The following is a 14,455-nucleotide window of genomic DNA, read 5'->3' as shown; positions in this document are numbered from 1 at the left end:
ATTTGCTTTTGACTAAGATAAGCAAAGAATCTAAATAACTAGCAATCAGTGACATGATTAATCAAGCTCAGCATGTTCTCGCTTCATGATTGTGTGGGAAAGAAAAGAGTGGCTAGTGACCCAAAGATTAGGGAGCACTAATTAGAACAAGCCAAGAAAAGAATAAGTGCTTAGCATTGCGGTTACTTTGAGCTGCACATGATTAATTACTTTGTTCTAATTGAAGACTAAGCAAAGCTTATGTAGAAGCACTTTAGCTTGTATGTAAAAGATGACCTTTGTTGGTTCTCTCTCTCTCTCTCTCTCTCTCTCTTTTTTCAAAGAAACCTTAAACTCGAATATGATTCTCTCCCTCTCTCTCTTTATTTTCAATACACGTAACTATTTCTTAGATGCTGTGACCTTGTCTGTGAGCTGTCACTGAAGGCATTGACCTTCCCACACTCCTCCCAATATATTCACCATCACTTCTCCCTTCCAAAGCCTGCTACATCTGCAATCTCTCTCATCTCCTCTGTGTTTTTCTCTGACTTAGTGAATGCTGCAGCCATGAACTCTTCCCAGCCGCCCTTCCATTTCTAGATTTTTTCTGTTCTTGATCTCCTCTGGCTAGCTCCTTCTTGGTCTCAAACTAGTCATTCTCCGATTTTCTTTTAAGCTGGCCTGCTTTCTTCTCCTTCTTCCTTAGGCATACATTCATAAAAGGCTTCAGATCATGTAACTAAGTCTCTTCCATTCCACAATCACACACAAAAAAAGTAAAAAAAAAAAAAGACAAAAACAAAAAAAAAAACAGGAGGGAAGAAGAGAAGTGCGTTTGAGAATGGCTGAGGTGGCGGAGACGCCGAACGGATCGGCGCCGGCGACGCCGGGGACGCCGGGGGCGCCGCTGTTCAACTCGCTCCGGGACCGAGTCGACTCGCTGTCGTTCGATCGGAAGCCGGCGCCGCGGTGCAACAAGTGCCTGCCGGTGGACGCCTGGGCCTCCTCGCCCGGCACGTGCTTCACCGACCTCCCCAAGCCCGACGTCTCCCTCACCCGCAAGGTACGCACGCGCACTCAATTTACGTTAACTTCAACATTAATTTTTGTGAAGAAAACTCATTTCAGAGATGATTTTAGCAGAGTTTTTTCTTTTCTGAAGTAATTTTAGTACGAGTTGGGATTTCAAGGGGATTGGAAACTTTACCTATGGAAGCGTGCCTTCCCATAGATTTAAATAAATCGAGATAAGTTTTGCTGATTTCGATGCTCTATCTTCTCCTTCATTTTATTAAATGCCTCATAACAAGAATCATTATATGAAACCAGGCCTGATGGTTAGGAATAATCATTTAGAAATGCCAAACAAAAAGGTCGTTTGGGAAATGCATGCAGGCATGCATATAAATTTTTATCTTATTTTTCCATAATATCTTTCGTTTCTTTTGATCTGCAAATAGATGATGACTGGAACAATCAATTCCTTCACATCCACTGCCAACTTTTCAGGCATGCATGCCCTTCTTGAAGCATCTAAGCCAAAAGTGATGATGGTTTCCTTTATTGTGGATTTTGATTTGATTTTCATTTAAAACTTATCAATTTTCCATTTCATTTATTGAATTATTGAGTTGAAAGAGACATAAAGCAGGGAAAAGATCAATTATTCATGCCTTGTGATTGATTCTAATCTCTCTTTTTGTGGGGACATGGAAGAATCGCTGTAGATTGGACTAATTTCAAATCCTGCTTGAGACAAGAACCTAGTGACACAGAATAAATCAAACAGCACTAGTGATTGTCCCAAACCAAAGTTGACTTATTGTTTTGCTTTCGGTACTAAGAACAATAGTTGAAATCATATAAAATTCAATTTTTTTTTTGTCAAAATTATAGTTTTTCCTTCTTTTTTTTTATTACTCGAATCTATGGCTGGATGGATGGCAGCTGGGAGCAGAGTTTGTGGGGACGTTCATCCTCATATTCGGCGCGACGGCGGCGCCGATCGTGAACCAGAAGTACAGCGGCGCGGAGACGTTGATCGGCAACGCGGCGTGCGCCGGTCTGGCCGTCATGGTCGTGATCCTGTCGACCGGCCACATCTCCGGCGCCCACCTGAACCCGTCGCTCACCGTCGCCTTCGCCATGCTGCGCCACTTCCCCTGGTCCCACGTCCCCGCCTACGTGGCGGCCCAGGTGTCGGCCTCTATCTGCGCCTCCTTCGCCCTCAAGGCCATCTACCACCCCTTCCTCTCCGGCGGCGTCACCATCCCCTCCGTCTCCGCCGCCCAGGCCTTCTTCCTCGAGTTCGTCATCACCTTCATTCTCCTCTTCGTCGTCACCGCCGTCGCCACCGATACTCGCGCTGTTCGTATCATTCTTTTCCTAAAACAAATCTCATTCCATGCTTCATCTACTTTTTAATACATTATGTTCCGTGAAGGTGGGAGAACTCGCCGGCATTGCCGTTGGCGCCACGGTTATGCTCAACATTCTCATCGCAGGGTTAATTACTAAATTGTCTATACTTACCGTCCTAATTAATTGAATTATGCATATTAATCATAATCATTAATGATTGTTATTAATTATTTTAGTCCTTCGAGTGGGGGATCGATGAACCCAGTTAGGACGCTCGGACCGGCGGTGGCAGCGGGCAACTACAAGCAGCTGTGGATCTATCTTGTGGCGCCGACAGCCGGGGCCATCGCCGGAGCTGCTGTCTACACTGCCGTGAAGCTGAAGGGGGAGGACGGCGAGATGCCGCGCCAAGTCCGGAGCTTCCGCCGTTAAGACAATGCTCGGCCGCCGGCGATCGGTGAATATATATAGCTGAATAATTTGCCTTGCTGCTTTGGTCGATATACTACTAGAAGGTCGTCGGAGAGAGTACAAGTATGGTGTGATGTTGTGTATGCAGTTAAACTACTATAGTTTGGCTTGTGTAAACTTTAATGCTTGTGTGTATTTGGTGCTTGAATAAGGTGAATGCTGGTGCTTTTATCTCTGATAGTAATTATTTGAATGCTGGTGCTTGAAAAGGACATCGAAGAATACAAAGATTTATGATAGAAATCCTCCTTGGAAGAGTCGTCTTGCAAAGAAGTGAGGTAGCAACGCTGAGTGGAGATCAAATTTCTTTCAAACACATTGATTTCTTTCTAAACATAACTTTCATCTTTTCATTAATTATGTCTTTGACTTATAACTTAATCGGTGTGTAGTAGTCTTTCTAATTCTAGAATTAAGGAATAATTTAGAGTTTGTATTGATGAAATAAAAAATATTATCCTAGTTTTATTTATGACATGTATTAATTGTGATTGGTAATCTGTTCATCTCTCTATCTGTAGATGTATTGTTAGATTAGACTTAAGGGTAAACCTTAATTGTTTTCATTGTATATAAACATATGATTATATGGATCAAGAGAGAATAGGGAACTTCCTCATGGGCAAACTCTCATTCTCTAATCTCTAAAATTGATTTGAAGGTTCCCAACTCAAGTAGAGATACCATCTAATTGGATCATGACGCTTTAGTGATAGGGGTAGACCATTAAAATAACCCCTAGTAGACTATATTTTTGTCAATCAATAATAAAAATCTCCTAAAATTACCTTTCAAATATGTTTTCTCACTATTTTCTTTTGATAATTTTCGACACCATTTTCTACTTTATATTTTATTACATAGTTTATTACTCGACAACACTATACATGTGCAATATGATTGGACAACATCACCCCTCTCAATTGAACTCGGAAATCTTACTTTTTTTATTGTTAATATTTTCAAATAAATGGATCCAGTGGTACAGTTGATCTATAAATTTCATTTGTTTTGACTCCTTAATTTACTAGGATAACTGAACAGACCACCATGTTAATAATTACCTCTTCTCCTAATTCGATGCATGCCCATGCATCAGTTTGTTTATTCAAAGAGTTTTAACTTGGTGAACTGTGAGTATTTTGCAACTAAACATGAATAATACAATATCATATCTTTCCTCCAATTCAATGACAACTATCACAGTTTTCTACTAAAGAACTCCATGTCTGGCATTAATGAGAAAAGAAGCGAATACCTGTCAGTGCCTCTGAAAAAAACTTCGAACTGCTTTTCTCTATTTTGGACTCCACGAAATCTTGTGTTTTTGTTATGCAGTTGGATAAATAATACAAAGTAAATAATTCATTATCTCTCAGATCAGCTCAGCTATGCATGAATTTTAAATGCGTCTTTATACGTCATGGTCCCCGTGCCATCCACCTCCTTCCACCATTAAGACATTAACCAACAAGCTGCTCCATTAAAGACATCAACTAAGCAACAACATTTAAGTGATTAAGTAATGCATATGATAAGATTATTAATGCTTATATCATCCTTTCTAGGGTTGTATACACTCTCGACCCTTCCTCCACCGTCCAGTGCCAGATGAACGGTGGATATACAAGCTAAGCTCACTCTTCCAGCTAGCAGATGTAACGTCTCACTTATAAAAAGAGAGAGAGAGCACCTTGTTCTCTTTGGGCCACTCCTGTTCCTTCTTCACTACTATCTCCTCCTCTCATCGAAGTGCAAAGCAATCATTCCATGGACGAGGAATTAAGGAGAAGGGAGAACATATATAGAGGTGGAAGCTTTTTCTTTGAGGGGAATGTTGTCTGGCTCGAGGTCTGACTGGTTCTCCTCGATCAGTTTGATGGGTGCATGAGGAAGAAGAGAGCTCGGACCAGGCTTCATTCCCCCCAATCATGGCTTCCATATTGCACCATGCATGTATACCAGTACCACTGCAGCCACCTCTCTCATGTGTACTTCAGGTTTCTTTTTCTTTCTCTCCTCTCTCGTTTAAAAGACCTTAAACACTGGTGAAGAGAATGAAGCAGATTGGTGAGATGATTTGTCTATCACAATTCCTACTTTTTCATTCCCTTTTTACCTTTTTCTCCACTAGACAGAAAGGGATTGAAAAGTCTCTCATCATTATCTTATACGTTAGAAATTAGTAAAAGCCAACAAATACATGAACACCATCGATCATCAGTTCCAAAATGAAAACGAGATCCAAAAGAGTACAAACCAAGAATTCATAATAAGAAAATTTATGTTAGTCGTATACTGTCAGATCATGATACGGAGAGATCAAAATTCCCGTAGTAGAAGAATTAAAATTGAATGCTATATCGATCGGTACGTACCTATTCACGGCCTGTTTGCCGGCCGGCTACAGTAGCTCCGGCCATGAAGGCGCCGATGGCACCAGCAATGGCCGCAGAGCGCGGTCCGCTGGCGTACTGGAACAGGGTTCCTGTACCGAGACCGGCAATCACGCTGTTCACCCAGTCGTCCGAATTCCTAGCGGCTACCATCCCGCTCTGATCAAGACCGGCGTACATGAGGACGGCGTCCGTCCTGGCCTCAGGAGTTGAGGATCCGGTTGACGCGGACCTTGAGCGCTTCGCCGGGCTCAGCGGTGCCGAGGGCGTGGCGGAGGCCGAGGGAGGCCCCAGCGGAGGCTCCGGAGAGATAGCCGATGCCGGTGTACGTAGATATTATCGCCCAGGAGCGGCGCTGGGCGAGGGACTCCTCGTGGAAGAGGAACTCCGGCGATGTGGGGATGTCGTAGAGAGTCCGGTAAGGGAGCTGGATGTCCCAGTAGGGGTTGTAGAGGCGCCGGCCGTTTGAATCATGCCCACGGTAGCCGTCATCATCACTGTGAACCCGTGGAACAGAGCTGCTCCAGCCGTCTCCAAACGCCAGAGTTTATGATACGTGAATTACCACAATTAAAATTTTTAATTTTACAGTATAAAAAATAAAAAAATTGACCAATTTAAATTTGTCGACATCATAAACGTGCATTAATTTTTTTTTTATTTAAACTCGACGTGGAAGATTTCGTGGACGACGAATCAGTCTGCCTGCTCTTTCCCGATCGAGCCTGCCCCATAAGACGCTCGAGGAAGCTTCTCGGAAGCCGCGCGACGCCGTCCGCAGCACACCTTCGCAGAAGCTGATCGATTCCGCAATTAAATACCACATCGAGATTGGACGGAGCGGGGCGATCGATCGAGCTGGTGCGCGGACATGGTGGGGGACGGGGAAGCGGGAGGGCAGGCGGCGGGGGATCAGTACGAGGACCTGCTGCCGGTGATGGCGCGGCGGCTGGAGGCGGAGCAGTTCATGCAGGAGCTCTGCGGGGGGTTCCGGCTGCTGGCGGAGGCGGAGAGCGGGGTGATCACGCCGGAGAGCCTTCGCCGGAACGCGGCGGCGGCGCTGGGGGTGGAGGGGATGACGGCGGAGGAGGCGGAGGCGATGGTGAGGGAAGGGGACATGGACGGCGACGGCGCGCTCAACGAGCGCGAGTTCTGCGTGCTCATGGTCCGGCTCAGCCCCGAAATGATGGCCGACGCCGAGGCGTGGATCGAGAGCCAGCTGATGATGATCATGACGCCGCCGCCGGGCGGCCGATGCTAATCGATTAATTGATTGATGAATTTGTAACTGTGCCAATATATAGATCAGGCCGTGGATTATGATCTTGTTGCATCGTGTGCAGTGAAAGTTTTGATCCTCATCTCAGCAAATAATCTTATCATTCCCAAACAGATAAAAGTCAACTACTTGTCAAATTAACGTCCTTCAATCCAGTTGATAGCAAAATCAAGTAGGTTGGAGCGAAAAAGAAAGTATTAGATTTAAATTTTAATAAAATTAGTTTTTTAAAATCATTTTTAATGCGCATAAGTTGTAAGAATTAGTTAATAAATGTTTTTTTTAACAAAATGTTAAAATAATTCATTTTATTCACAATTTGATATTCGAAATATCCTTTATATTTCATCTAAATTCTATTTTTTAATCAAAACTATATAATTTTAAAACAACTTAATGAAAATTGGACCACTTTCTATCTTTAAAATGAAGGCTTTGTCAAAATTGGTCTACCTAAGTTGTTCTATGATGATAATATATATATAAATATATATATATATGTTTATTCAAAATTATTTTATGGTGAAACATATATAAACAAAAATATTTTAGGCATATATCAAAGTCATAGATGTTTTCCTCTGATCAAAACAACTAATCAAATCTCTTTTAATAATAATAATAATTAAGTGGTTGGTAATCTGTTCTTGTTGCGTGTTTTTTGGGCCGAGTCTGTCTGTGTCCCACCTGATTATCTTAGTTGATATATCCTATTCGAACAGGTCAATTATTTATCCACTTACTTGACTAGATCAGTTTGATGACTCGATCAATCACTCGAAGTAATTATTATGGAAATTAATACAAGGTAATTAAAATAGCGATATTAATCTCTTAGCGTGCACAAAATAATGTTATGCCCAAAAAAGATATTAATCTCGAAACTGATGATGACTAAGAAAATTAAAAAAATTGATATTTTAATCTGTTAATATGAATGGAATATTACACTATATATTAGATGTCTTTTTAATAGACCTTATTTAACATTAATTGATTCGTATGTTAATGTATTTGCCAAGAAAGTGAGAAAGTAATGAGATCCGGAGGAGAATTAATTGAAGAAAATAACAAGTTTAATTACTTGAAATTAAAATAAACATGATATTAAGGTCACTGCTGGTTCGTGAACTCGTCGAGAAGAAAAAACAGGAGAAAGGAAGGAAAGTGATAACACCCCTAGGAAAATATATATTAGAATTTATTTTATCCAAAAATGATATTTTGATGAAAATTTAGTGTTTTGGCTTGGATGGCAGAAATTGATTTAAAAATCAAATCAAAATTTAAATTTTAAATATTTTAATTTGAGTTGGTTAAAGATTCTAAAAAATAAACCAGATTTTTTAAACTTTATTTGCAAATCGTGTCACTTTTGGAAACGACGTGGGTAAAACTAGATTCGATCCCCAAGAACGGCAACGGCAGGTGGGGCCCACGGGGACTTGAAGTCAACTCGGCGCCTCTCTCTACTTGAGCCGCCGCGACGGTTCAAGGTTACGGCCGGCGTGGGCACGGGCGGCGCCCGGAGAGAGCAGTCTCATTGCAGGGCCTGTGACTCAGAGAGAAAGAGAAAGCGAAAGAGAAGAGAAAGACCCGCATGGATTCCTTGCTTTGGTCCCAAGCGAATTAATGCCCTCGCTCCTCAATCGGCTTCCACGAAGGTCCATTATCTTCCCTTTCTGCCTATTTCCCTCTTTTGATTTTTCTCCCTTTTTTCTTGTGCGTATTTTGTCCTTTTCCATCTCTCCCTCACAGCCACTGAGCAGCTCTCATGGATAAATCTTCGTTCTCACTGTGCTTAGTTTACCGTTCAGTTTCGAAATGGTTCCTTCTCGTTTTTACATGAGAGAGGAGAGAGAGGGAGAGAGGGGAGAACAAGGGGCGGTTTTTGGATTCGACTCCCCACTTTTCGGGGCGGTTACGGCGTTTCATTGTTCAGTTTTGTCCCATCACAAACAAGCAGTTAATGGCAGTTCTCTGCTCCGCTGGTAGAGCATTCTAGCGTATCGGATGAGCAAAATGTTTTCTTTTTTCATGAGGCCTTATGTGAGTTCTCTATTTTCCTTGTGCATGTTTTCTTGATTGCCGACGCCTGATTCATGGTTGCTTCTTTTTGATGTAAGGATTTCGTTAATGGTTCTTAGATTTCACACACACACACACAAGGAATTCCTTTGCCTAATTTGTGTAACCACTGTCTCTCTTCCTGGATTCGTGTTCTTCTTCGTATTACTTATTTCAGAAACTATCTCTAGGAGATAGAAAGGTGAAGCTAACTTGGAAAGGCTAAATTTTCTTTTTGGGGGGGTTAAATTTCTCTCTAGATTTCTTTAGATATTGCTCTTATCTCCTTTAGAACTGCAGATGCTACTTAGTATGCGTTTCAACGGTGAATGCTTCTGACTGGGACAGGCAGCGTAGATGAATTCGACTTGTTTTTTCTGAAGTATGGAGGAGAAATCATTCCCATGGGCTTGGTCCGTAGAGCATTGTCTGAAGGTTTACAATGTCAAACTGAGCAAGGGTTTAAGCTCTTTCGAAGCTGAGACAAGGCGAGAAAAGTATGGGTGGAATGAGCTCAAGAAAGAGAAGGGAAAGCCCTTGTGGTGTCTCATCCTGCATCAGTTTGACGATTTGCTTGTTAGAATCCTCCTTATGGCAGCCTTCATCTCCTTTATTCTTTCGTACATGGAGGGAATTGAATCCAGCCACGCAGGGCTTGAGGTTTATGTAGAGCCATTTGTTATCCTTTCGATTCTTATTCTCAATGCAATTGTGGGTGTCTGGCAGGAGACTAATGCTGAAAAGGCTCTTGAAGCCCTAAAAAACATGCAGTGTGAATATGCCAAAGTTCGCAGAGATGGACGTTACATCCCTGATTTGCCTGCTCGGGAACTAGTCCCAGGTGATATTGTTGAATTGAGGGTTGGTGATAAGGTCCCTGCAGATGTGAGAGTAACTACTTTGACCACCTCAACTTTGAGGGTTGAGCAAAGCTCATTGACTGGGGAGAGCATGCCTGTACTCAAAGGGACCAGTCCTGTACCTCTAGCTGATTGTGAATTGCAAGCAAAAGAATGCATGCTTTTTGCGGGTACAACCATTGTCAATGGTAATTGTGTTTGTATAGTTACCAGTGTAGGAATGGACACTGAACTAGGAAAAATTCAGATTCAGATTAGTGAAGCTTCACAGGAAGAGCATGACACCCCCTTGAGGAAAAAACTAGATGAGTTTGGCGAAAGATTAACTACTGCAATCGGACTAGTTTGCCTGCTAGTCTGGGCTACTAACTATCGGAACTTTTTCACTTGGGATAATGCAAATTCAGCATTATGGAATTTTCACTTTTCTTTTGAGAAATGTACATATTATTTCAAAATAGCTGTAGCACTTGCAGTAGCAGCTATACCTGAAGGTCTTCCAGCTGTAATTACTACCTGTTTAGCATTGGGTACAAGAAAAATGGCTCAAAAGCATGCCATAGTTAGGAAGCTTCCAAGTGTAGAGACCCTTGGATGTACAACTGTTATATGTTCAGATAAAACTGGAACCCTTACAACCAACCAAATGTCTGTAAATGAATTTTTTACTCTTGGTGATATCAACTCCATTCGAGTGTTTCATGTAAATGGTACAACATACAACCCAAAGGATGGAGGTATTGTTCGGTGGAACAAATGGAAAATAGATGAGAATTTGCAGGCTTTAGCAGAGATTTGTGCAGTTTGCAATGATGCTGGAATATATCGTGACAATTATATTTTTCGGGCAACAGGTCTGCCTACTGAAGCAGCTCTCAAGGTTTGTGACTTTCTTCGTTTTCATAGAGGCATATCTACAATTCACATGTTGTATGACAACTACTTGTTTAACATTACTCAAGAGTAGCTTACATTAATACAAACTGCCACCTCATTCTAAAGAAATTTCTTAAACCATCATGGGAATGAACTAATATATCCATTAATGAATTAAACATGCAAGTGCATGATTGTTAAAATCCTAGCTCACTGGTCCAGAGATTATGCTAAACAATTGAATGGGGTTCTTGGTCCATCCTGTATGCTTTACTGTCACTTTCTTGTATACAGATGTACCCCCTAAATGGCTATATTGAAAGTGCCTTTTAAAGTTTGATTTGTTATATTTGACCATATTTTTTGTTTCTACAGTTTTTCATTTTTTAGATAATTAATGGAAATAACTAATACAGTTGTATCAAATGATTTTTTTAATTCCATTCTATGATTCTGCTAAATATTTAGTTTCAGCAAGTGTATCATTCATACACAACTATTATTATCATACTAGAATATGCTTTACTGATATTTTCATCCTGAAGGTGCTGGTAGAGAAGATGGGAATTCCAAGTTCAAATCCAAGGAGTAGAATCCATGAAATAGAATTTGCTTCTGATTTTTCTATCACTTGCTCTACTCCTGTAAGATTAGGTGAGGAGAAAATTTTCCCTCTTTATTTTTCCTAATCTTGCATTTAATTTCTGCTTCATTTACATGTAATCCAGGATGTTGTGAATGGTGGATAAAGAGATCAAAAAGGCTCGCGACACTTGAGTTTGATCGTGTGAGGAAGTCTATGAGTGTTTTTGTCAAAGAACCAACAGGAAATAACCGTCTTCTTGTGAAGGTACCTCAATGCTCCTCTTGTTTACATAGTTCATGAATCATTTTGATAGTTAGACAAGATAATATATTAAAATTAAATATGTGAGGGAAAGAGGTAGATTAAGATTTTAATGAGCTTGATACACCCCAGATTGTTGCGAATGAATTGGGTTTCTAGACATTGAGAACTGACAAATTAAAGGTTAAAAGATGGGGGTTTCATATGGCTATGATCATAGCTTCCAAGCATGACTTATTTTATTTTTTTGCCACAACCTGACAGAAAACATATCTTGAGTTCTCATTTCAAATGCCCATTGCACTGAGGTTATAGGTGTTGCTCAATACCAGATTACATCATGTTTAGTTAATCTAAGCCAAACCATGGTTAGTGGAAGAGAAAACTCTAGTATTCTAGTGTTGGTTCGATGAAACAGTGGAGAAATGTCAATTCTTATGACCAACGACAATATTAGATGGGTCTTTCACATGAACCAGGATTTGCTGAATCTACTCAATTTGTTTGTAAGCATTGATGCTAGATAATATCTAAGTAAATTTGATTTAAGCCTCTGTTCAGTAATCTGCTTTTGTGTTCTCAGGGTGCTTTCGAAAGTGTTTTGGAGAGGAGTTCAAGTGTGTATCTTCCAGATGGATCTATTGCTTTGTTGGATGAGGCATGTAGACAGAGAATAATGACCAAAGTCCACGAGATGAGCTCAAAAGGGTTAAGATGCTTAGGATTTGCATTTAAAGATAACTTGGGAGAGTTCTCAGATTATATTGCAGAAACTCATCATGCTCACAAGAGGTTGCTTGATCCTGCAAACTATCCTGAAATTGAGAGTAATCTAATTTTTGTTGGAGTTGTTGGTCTGAGGGTGAGTTCTCGAGTCCATCGATATGATTTTTATAGTCTTCACTGCTGATTATTGCAAATGTATTTTCTATACAATAATGATTATAATTTTGCTACTGCAAAATTTGGTCAGGACCCTCCTCGTGATGAAGTTCATAAGGCCATTCAAGATTGCAGATGTGCAGGTATTAAAGTTATGGTTATTACTGGAGATAACAAGTCCACAGCAGAGGCAATCTGTCAGGAAATTGGCTTGTTCCCTGACAAGGCAAGCCTCAAAGGCAAAAGTTTTTCTGGTAAAGAGTTTATGACCCTTCCGATTAGCCAGCAAACCGAAATCTTGTCAAATCCTGGTGGACTAGTTTTTTCGCGTGCTGAACCTAGACATAAGCAAGATATTGTACGTCTACTAAAGGACATAGGTGAAATTGTTGCAATGACTGGAGACGGAGTCAATGATGCACCTGCATTGAAACTAGCTGATATTGGTATTGCTATGGGTATCACAGGAACCGAGGTAAATAAAACTTGTAATTTTTCTGTTACTTTAGAATTAAAGATTGTTAATCATCCACCTTAATTTAGTCAGTGTAATTTAGAGGTTTTTTATGAATGCATTTTATTGGCTTTGGATTCCAATGAAGAATTTTCATTATAAATTGGCGCGTTCATTTACACGACTTGTTTTTACTAATATTCAGAAATTTTGGTCCATTTTTCTATGCCTCAAGTATGAAATACCTTATTTATAATGGCTAAGAGTAATATATTCTTCTCCTGTTTCCTGTAATATAGCCAACCATCAATTAAAATCAGTAGCTTGTATCTTTTTCAGGTTGCAAAAGAAGCTGCTGATATGGTTTTGGCAGATGACAATTTCAGTACTATTGTCTCAGCAGTTGCTGAAGGCCGTGCTATCTACAACAACATGAAATCTTTTATTAGGTATTTGGGGAAACATCTTTTAGCTTGAGGATGCATCTTTTAATTTGTTGGTCTTGCGCTTTTTTCTCATTATTGTTCTCTTTGTTTTTTGCTGCTAAGATATATGATATCATCGAACATGGGAGAAGTGATCTCCATATTTTTGACTGCTGCATTTGGTATTCCTGAATGCCTAGTACCAGTTCAACTTCTGTGGGTCAATCTTGTCACAGATGGCCCCCCTGCAACAGCTCTGGGTTTCAACCCTGCTGATGTCGACATAATGGAGAAACCACCGCGAAAGAGCAATGATGCTCTTATCAACTCTTGGGTTCTCTTCCGTTACCTGGTTCGTATAGCACGTTTCTATGCTATTCCATTTACATATTATGCGACATTTTAATCTTAGCATGACTTCAAATCTTCATGAATTATAGATGAGGTCAACTGTTAACTGAGTTGGTAAATGGTAGTAAGATGTTTGATTTAGGTATCATTGTGTATTCAGTAACTACTAAATCAAGTCTTTGTTGCAAATTTCTTTGTACGTTAATGCTTGTTTTCACTAAATCAGGTGATTGGTTCTTATGTTGGTTTATCGACCGTTGGCATCTTCATCCTGTGGTACACTCAGCCATCTGTCTTGGGCATAGATCTTGCAAGTGATGGCCACACCATTGTGTCCTTAGCCGAACTCCGCTCGTGGGGACAATGCCACACATGGACTGATTTCTCACCTAAGCCATTCTTTGCTGGTGACCGTATGATATCCTTCACAGATCCCTGCCACTATTTCACCCATGGAAAAATCAAGGCAATGACCTTATCTCTATCCGTCTTAGTAGCCATTGAGATGTTCAATTCTCTGAATGCTTTATCCGAAGACAATAGCTTGCTTAGGATGCCACCTTGGAGGAACCCATGGCTCCTCCTTGCAATGATGGTTTCTTTCGGGCTGCATTTCGTCGTCCTCTATGTTCCGTTTCTGGCAAGCATCTTCGGAATAGTGCCATTGAGCTTGAAGGAGTGGCTTTTAGTTATTCTGTTTTCTGCTCCTGTGGTGCTTATCGATGAGATCCTCAAGTATATCGGCAGGAGGAAATGGTGGACTCAGAAGCAGAAGATGGCATAGTCATATCAGATGCTTTAAAGTTAAAAATATGCTATGCTAGAACTCACATTAGTTAGTTAGTTGTTGTACAGTTAGTCCTGTTAAAAATCCATTGACACTAATGTCCCAATATCAACGATCGAGCTGCCTTGTTCGTCATGTATGGATTTGTAGGTGAGCATTTCTTAAGTGTACAACTTTGTTAGCTAATTTTCGATGTGAGCTTCTCAATTCAAGCGTATCCTGAGCTGTAGACATTCATTTATGTGCGTTAGGAAGCAAGAGATGTATAAGAAAAAGCACTTTGTGATCCTTCTTTACGACACTTAGCTTCAAGACTTTGAGATCAAGAGATAGTATCATACAACATGAGAACTTGTTCATGGACATTTTAATAAGCCTGAAGAAATAAGTAAGATTCACAGGCAATCAGACAAATTT

At 40.6% G+C, this 14,455-nt stretch overlaps 4 protein-coding genes across 5 annotated transcripts; 3 read left to right on the top strand and 1 right to left on the bottom strand.

The window, feature by feature from the left end:
- Nucleotides 1-492: 492 nt before the first annotated feature.
- LOC141839989 (aquaporin NIP3-1) lies at nt 493-2,990 on the top strand. Its single transcript, XM_074727858.1, has 4 exons — nt 493-1,045; nt 1,930-2,349; nt 2,426-2,487; nt 2,580-2,990. Exons 1-4 carry the CDS (start codon nt 824-826, stop codon nt 2,773-2,775), a joined length of 900 nt encoding a protein of 299 aa, XP_074583959.1. The 5' UTR covers nt 493-823; the 3' UTR covers nt 2,776-2,990.
- Nucleotides 2,991-5,183: 2,193 nt separating this feature from the next.
- LOC141837290 (mitochondrial import inner membrane translocase subunit TIM23-1-like) lies at nt 5,184-6,083 on the bottom strand. The gene is given in 3 exon segments (XM_074724718.1): nt 5,184-5,394; nt 5,396-5,741; nt 6,032-6,083. Coding segments are annotated over 3 exon segments (600 nt in total). The 3' UTR covers nt 5,184-5,192.
- Nucleotides 5,915-6,570, top strand: LOC141840988 (calcium-binding protein KIC-like). Its single transcript, XM_074729104.1, has one exon. It carries the CDS (start codon nt 6,082-6,084, stop codon nt 6,469-6,471), a length of 390 nt encoding a protein of 129 aa, XP_074585205.1. The 5' UTR covers nt 5,915-6,081; the 3' UTR covers nt 6,472-6,570.
- Nucleotides 6,571-8,074: 1,504 nt separating this feature from the next.
- On the top strand, nt 8,075-14,255 carry LOC141838903 (calcium-transporting ATPase, endoplasmic reticulum-type). 2 transcript variants are annotated; one of them, XM_074726527.1, is made up of 9 exons: nt 8,075-8,153; nt 8,857-10,296; nt 10,838-10,946; nt 11,021-11,142; nt 11,723-12,001; nt 12,113-12,496; nt 12,815-12,924; nt 13,024-13,252; nt 13,478-14,255. In XM_074726527.1, exons 2-9 carry the CDS (start codon nt 8,941-8,943, stop codon nt 14,033-14,035), a joined length of 3,147 nt encoding a protein of 1,048 aa, XP_074582628.1. In that variant the 5' UTR covers nt 8,075-8,153; nt 8,857-8,940; the 3' UTR covers nt 14,036-14,255. The 2 variants fall into 2 exon arrangements, with proteins under 2 accessions (XP_074582628.1, XP_074582627.1); XM_074726526.1 differs by lacking the exon at nt 8,075-8,153 and adding an exon at nt 8,360-8,538.
- The last annotated feature ends 200 nt before the right edge of the window (nt 14,256-14,455 follow it).

The sequence above is a fragment of the Curcuma longa genome, chromosome 11 (genome assembly GCF_044706935.1).
Source record: "Curcuma longa cultivar G26 ecotype Majalengka, Jawa Barat chromosome 11, ITB_CL_G26_1.1, whole genome shotgun sequence".
NCBI classification, from domain to species: Eukaryota; Viridiplantae; Streptophyta; class Magnoliopsida; order Zingiberales; family Zingiberaceae; genus Curcuma; species Curcuma longa.
The sequence above is the reverse complement of the archived record's forward strand: the minus strand, read 5'-3'. Positions and strand labels throughout refer to the sequence as shown.

Excerpts from the sequence above, each read along its gene's own strand:
- LOC141839989 (XM_074727858.1), top strand. The coding sequence starts at position 824 with ATGGCTGAGGTGGCGGAGACGCCGAACGGATCGGCGCCGGCGACGCCG. Across the intron at positions 1,046-1,929 it reads ACGTCTCCCTCACCCGCAAG|CTGGGAGCAGAGTTTGTGGG; the intron begins GTACGCACGCGC and ends GATGGATGGCAG. Across the intron at positions 2,488-2,579 it reads CTCAACATTCTCATCGCAGG|TCCTTCGAGTGGGGGATCGA; the intron begins GTTAATTACTAA and ends TAATTATTTTAG.
- LOC141840988 (XM_074729104.1), top strand. The coding sequence starts at position 6,082 with ATGGTGGGGGACGGGGAAGCGGGAGGGCAGGCGGCGGGGGATCAGTAC.
- LOC141838903 (XM_074726527.1), top strand. The coding sequence starts at position 8,941 with ATGGAGGAGAAATCATTCCCATGGGCTTGGTCCGTAGAGCATTGTCTG. Across the intron at positions 10,297-10,837 it reads CTACTGAAGCAGCTCTCAAG|GTGCTGGTAGAGAAGATGGG; the intron begins GTTTGTGACTTT and ends TTCATCCTGAAG. Across the intron at positions 11,143-11,722 it reads ATAACCGTCTTCTTGTGAAG|GGTGCTTTCGAAAGTGTTTT; the intron begins GTACCTCAATGC and ends TTGTGTTCTCAG.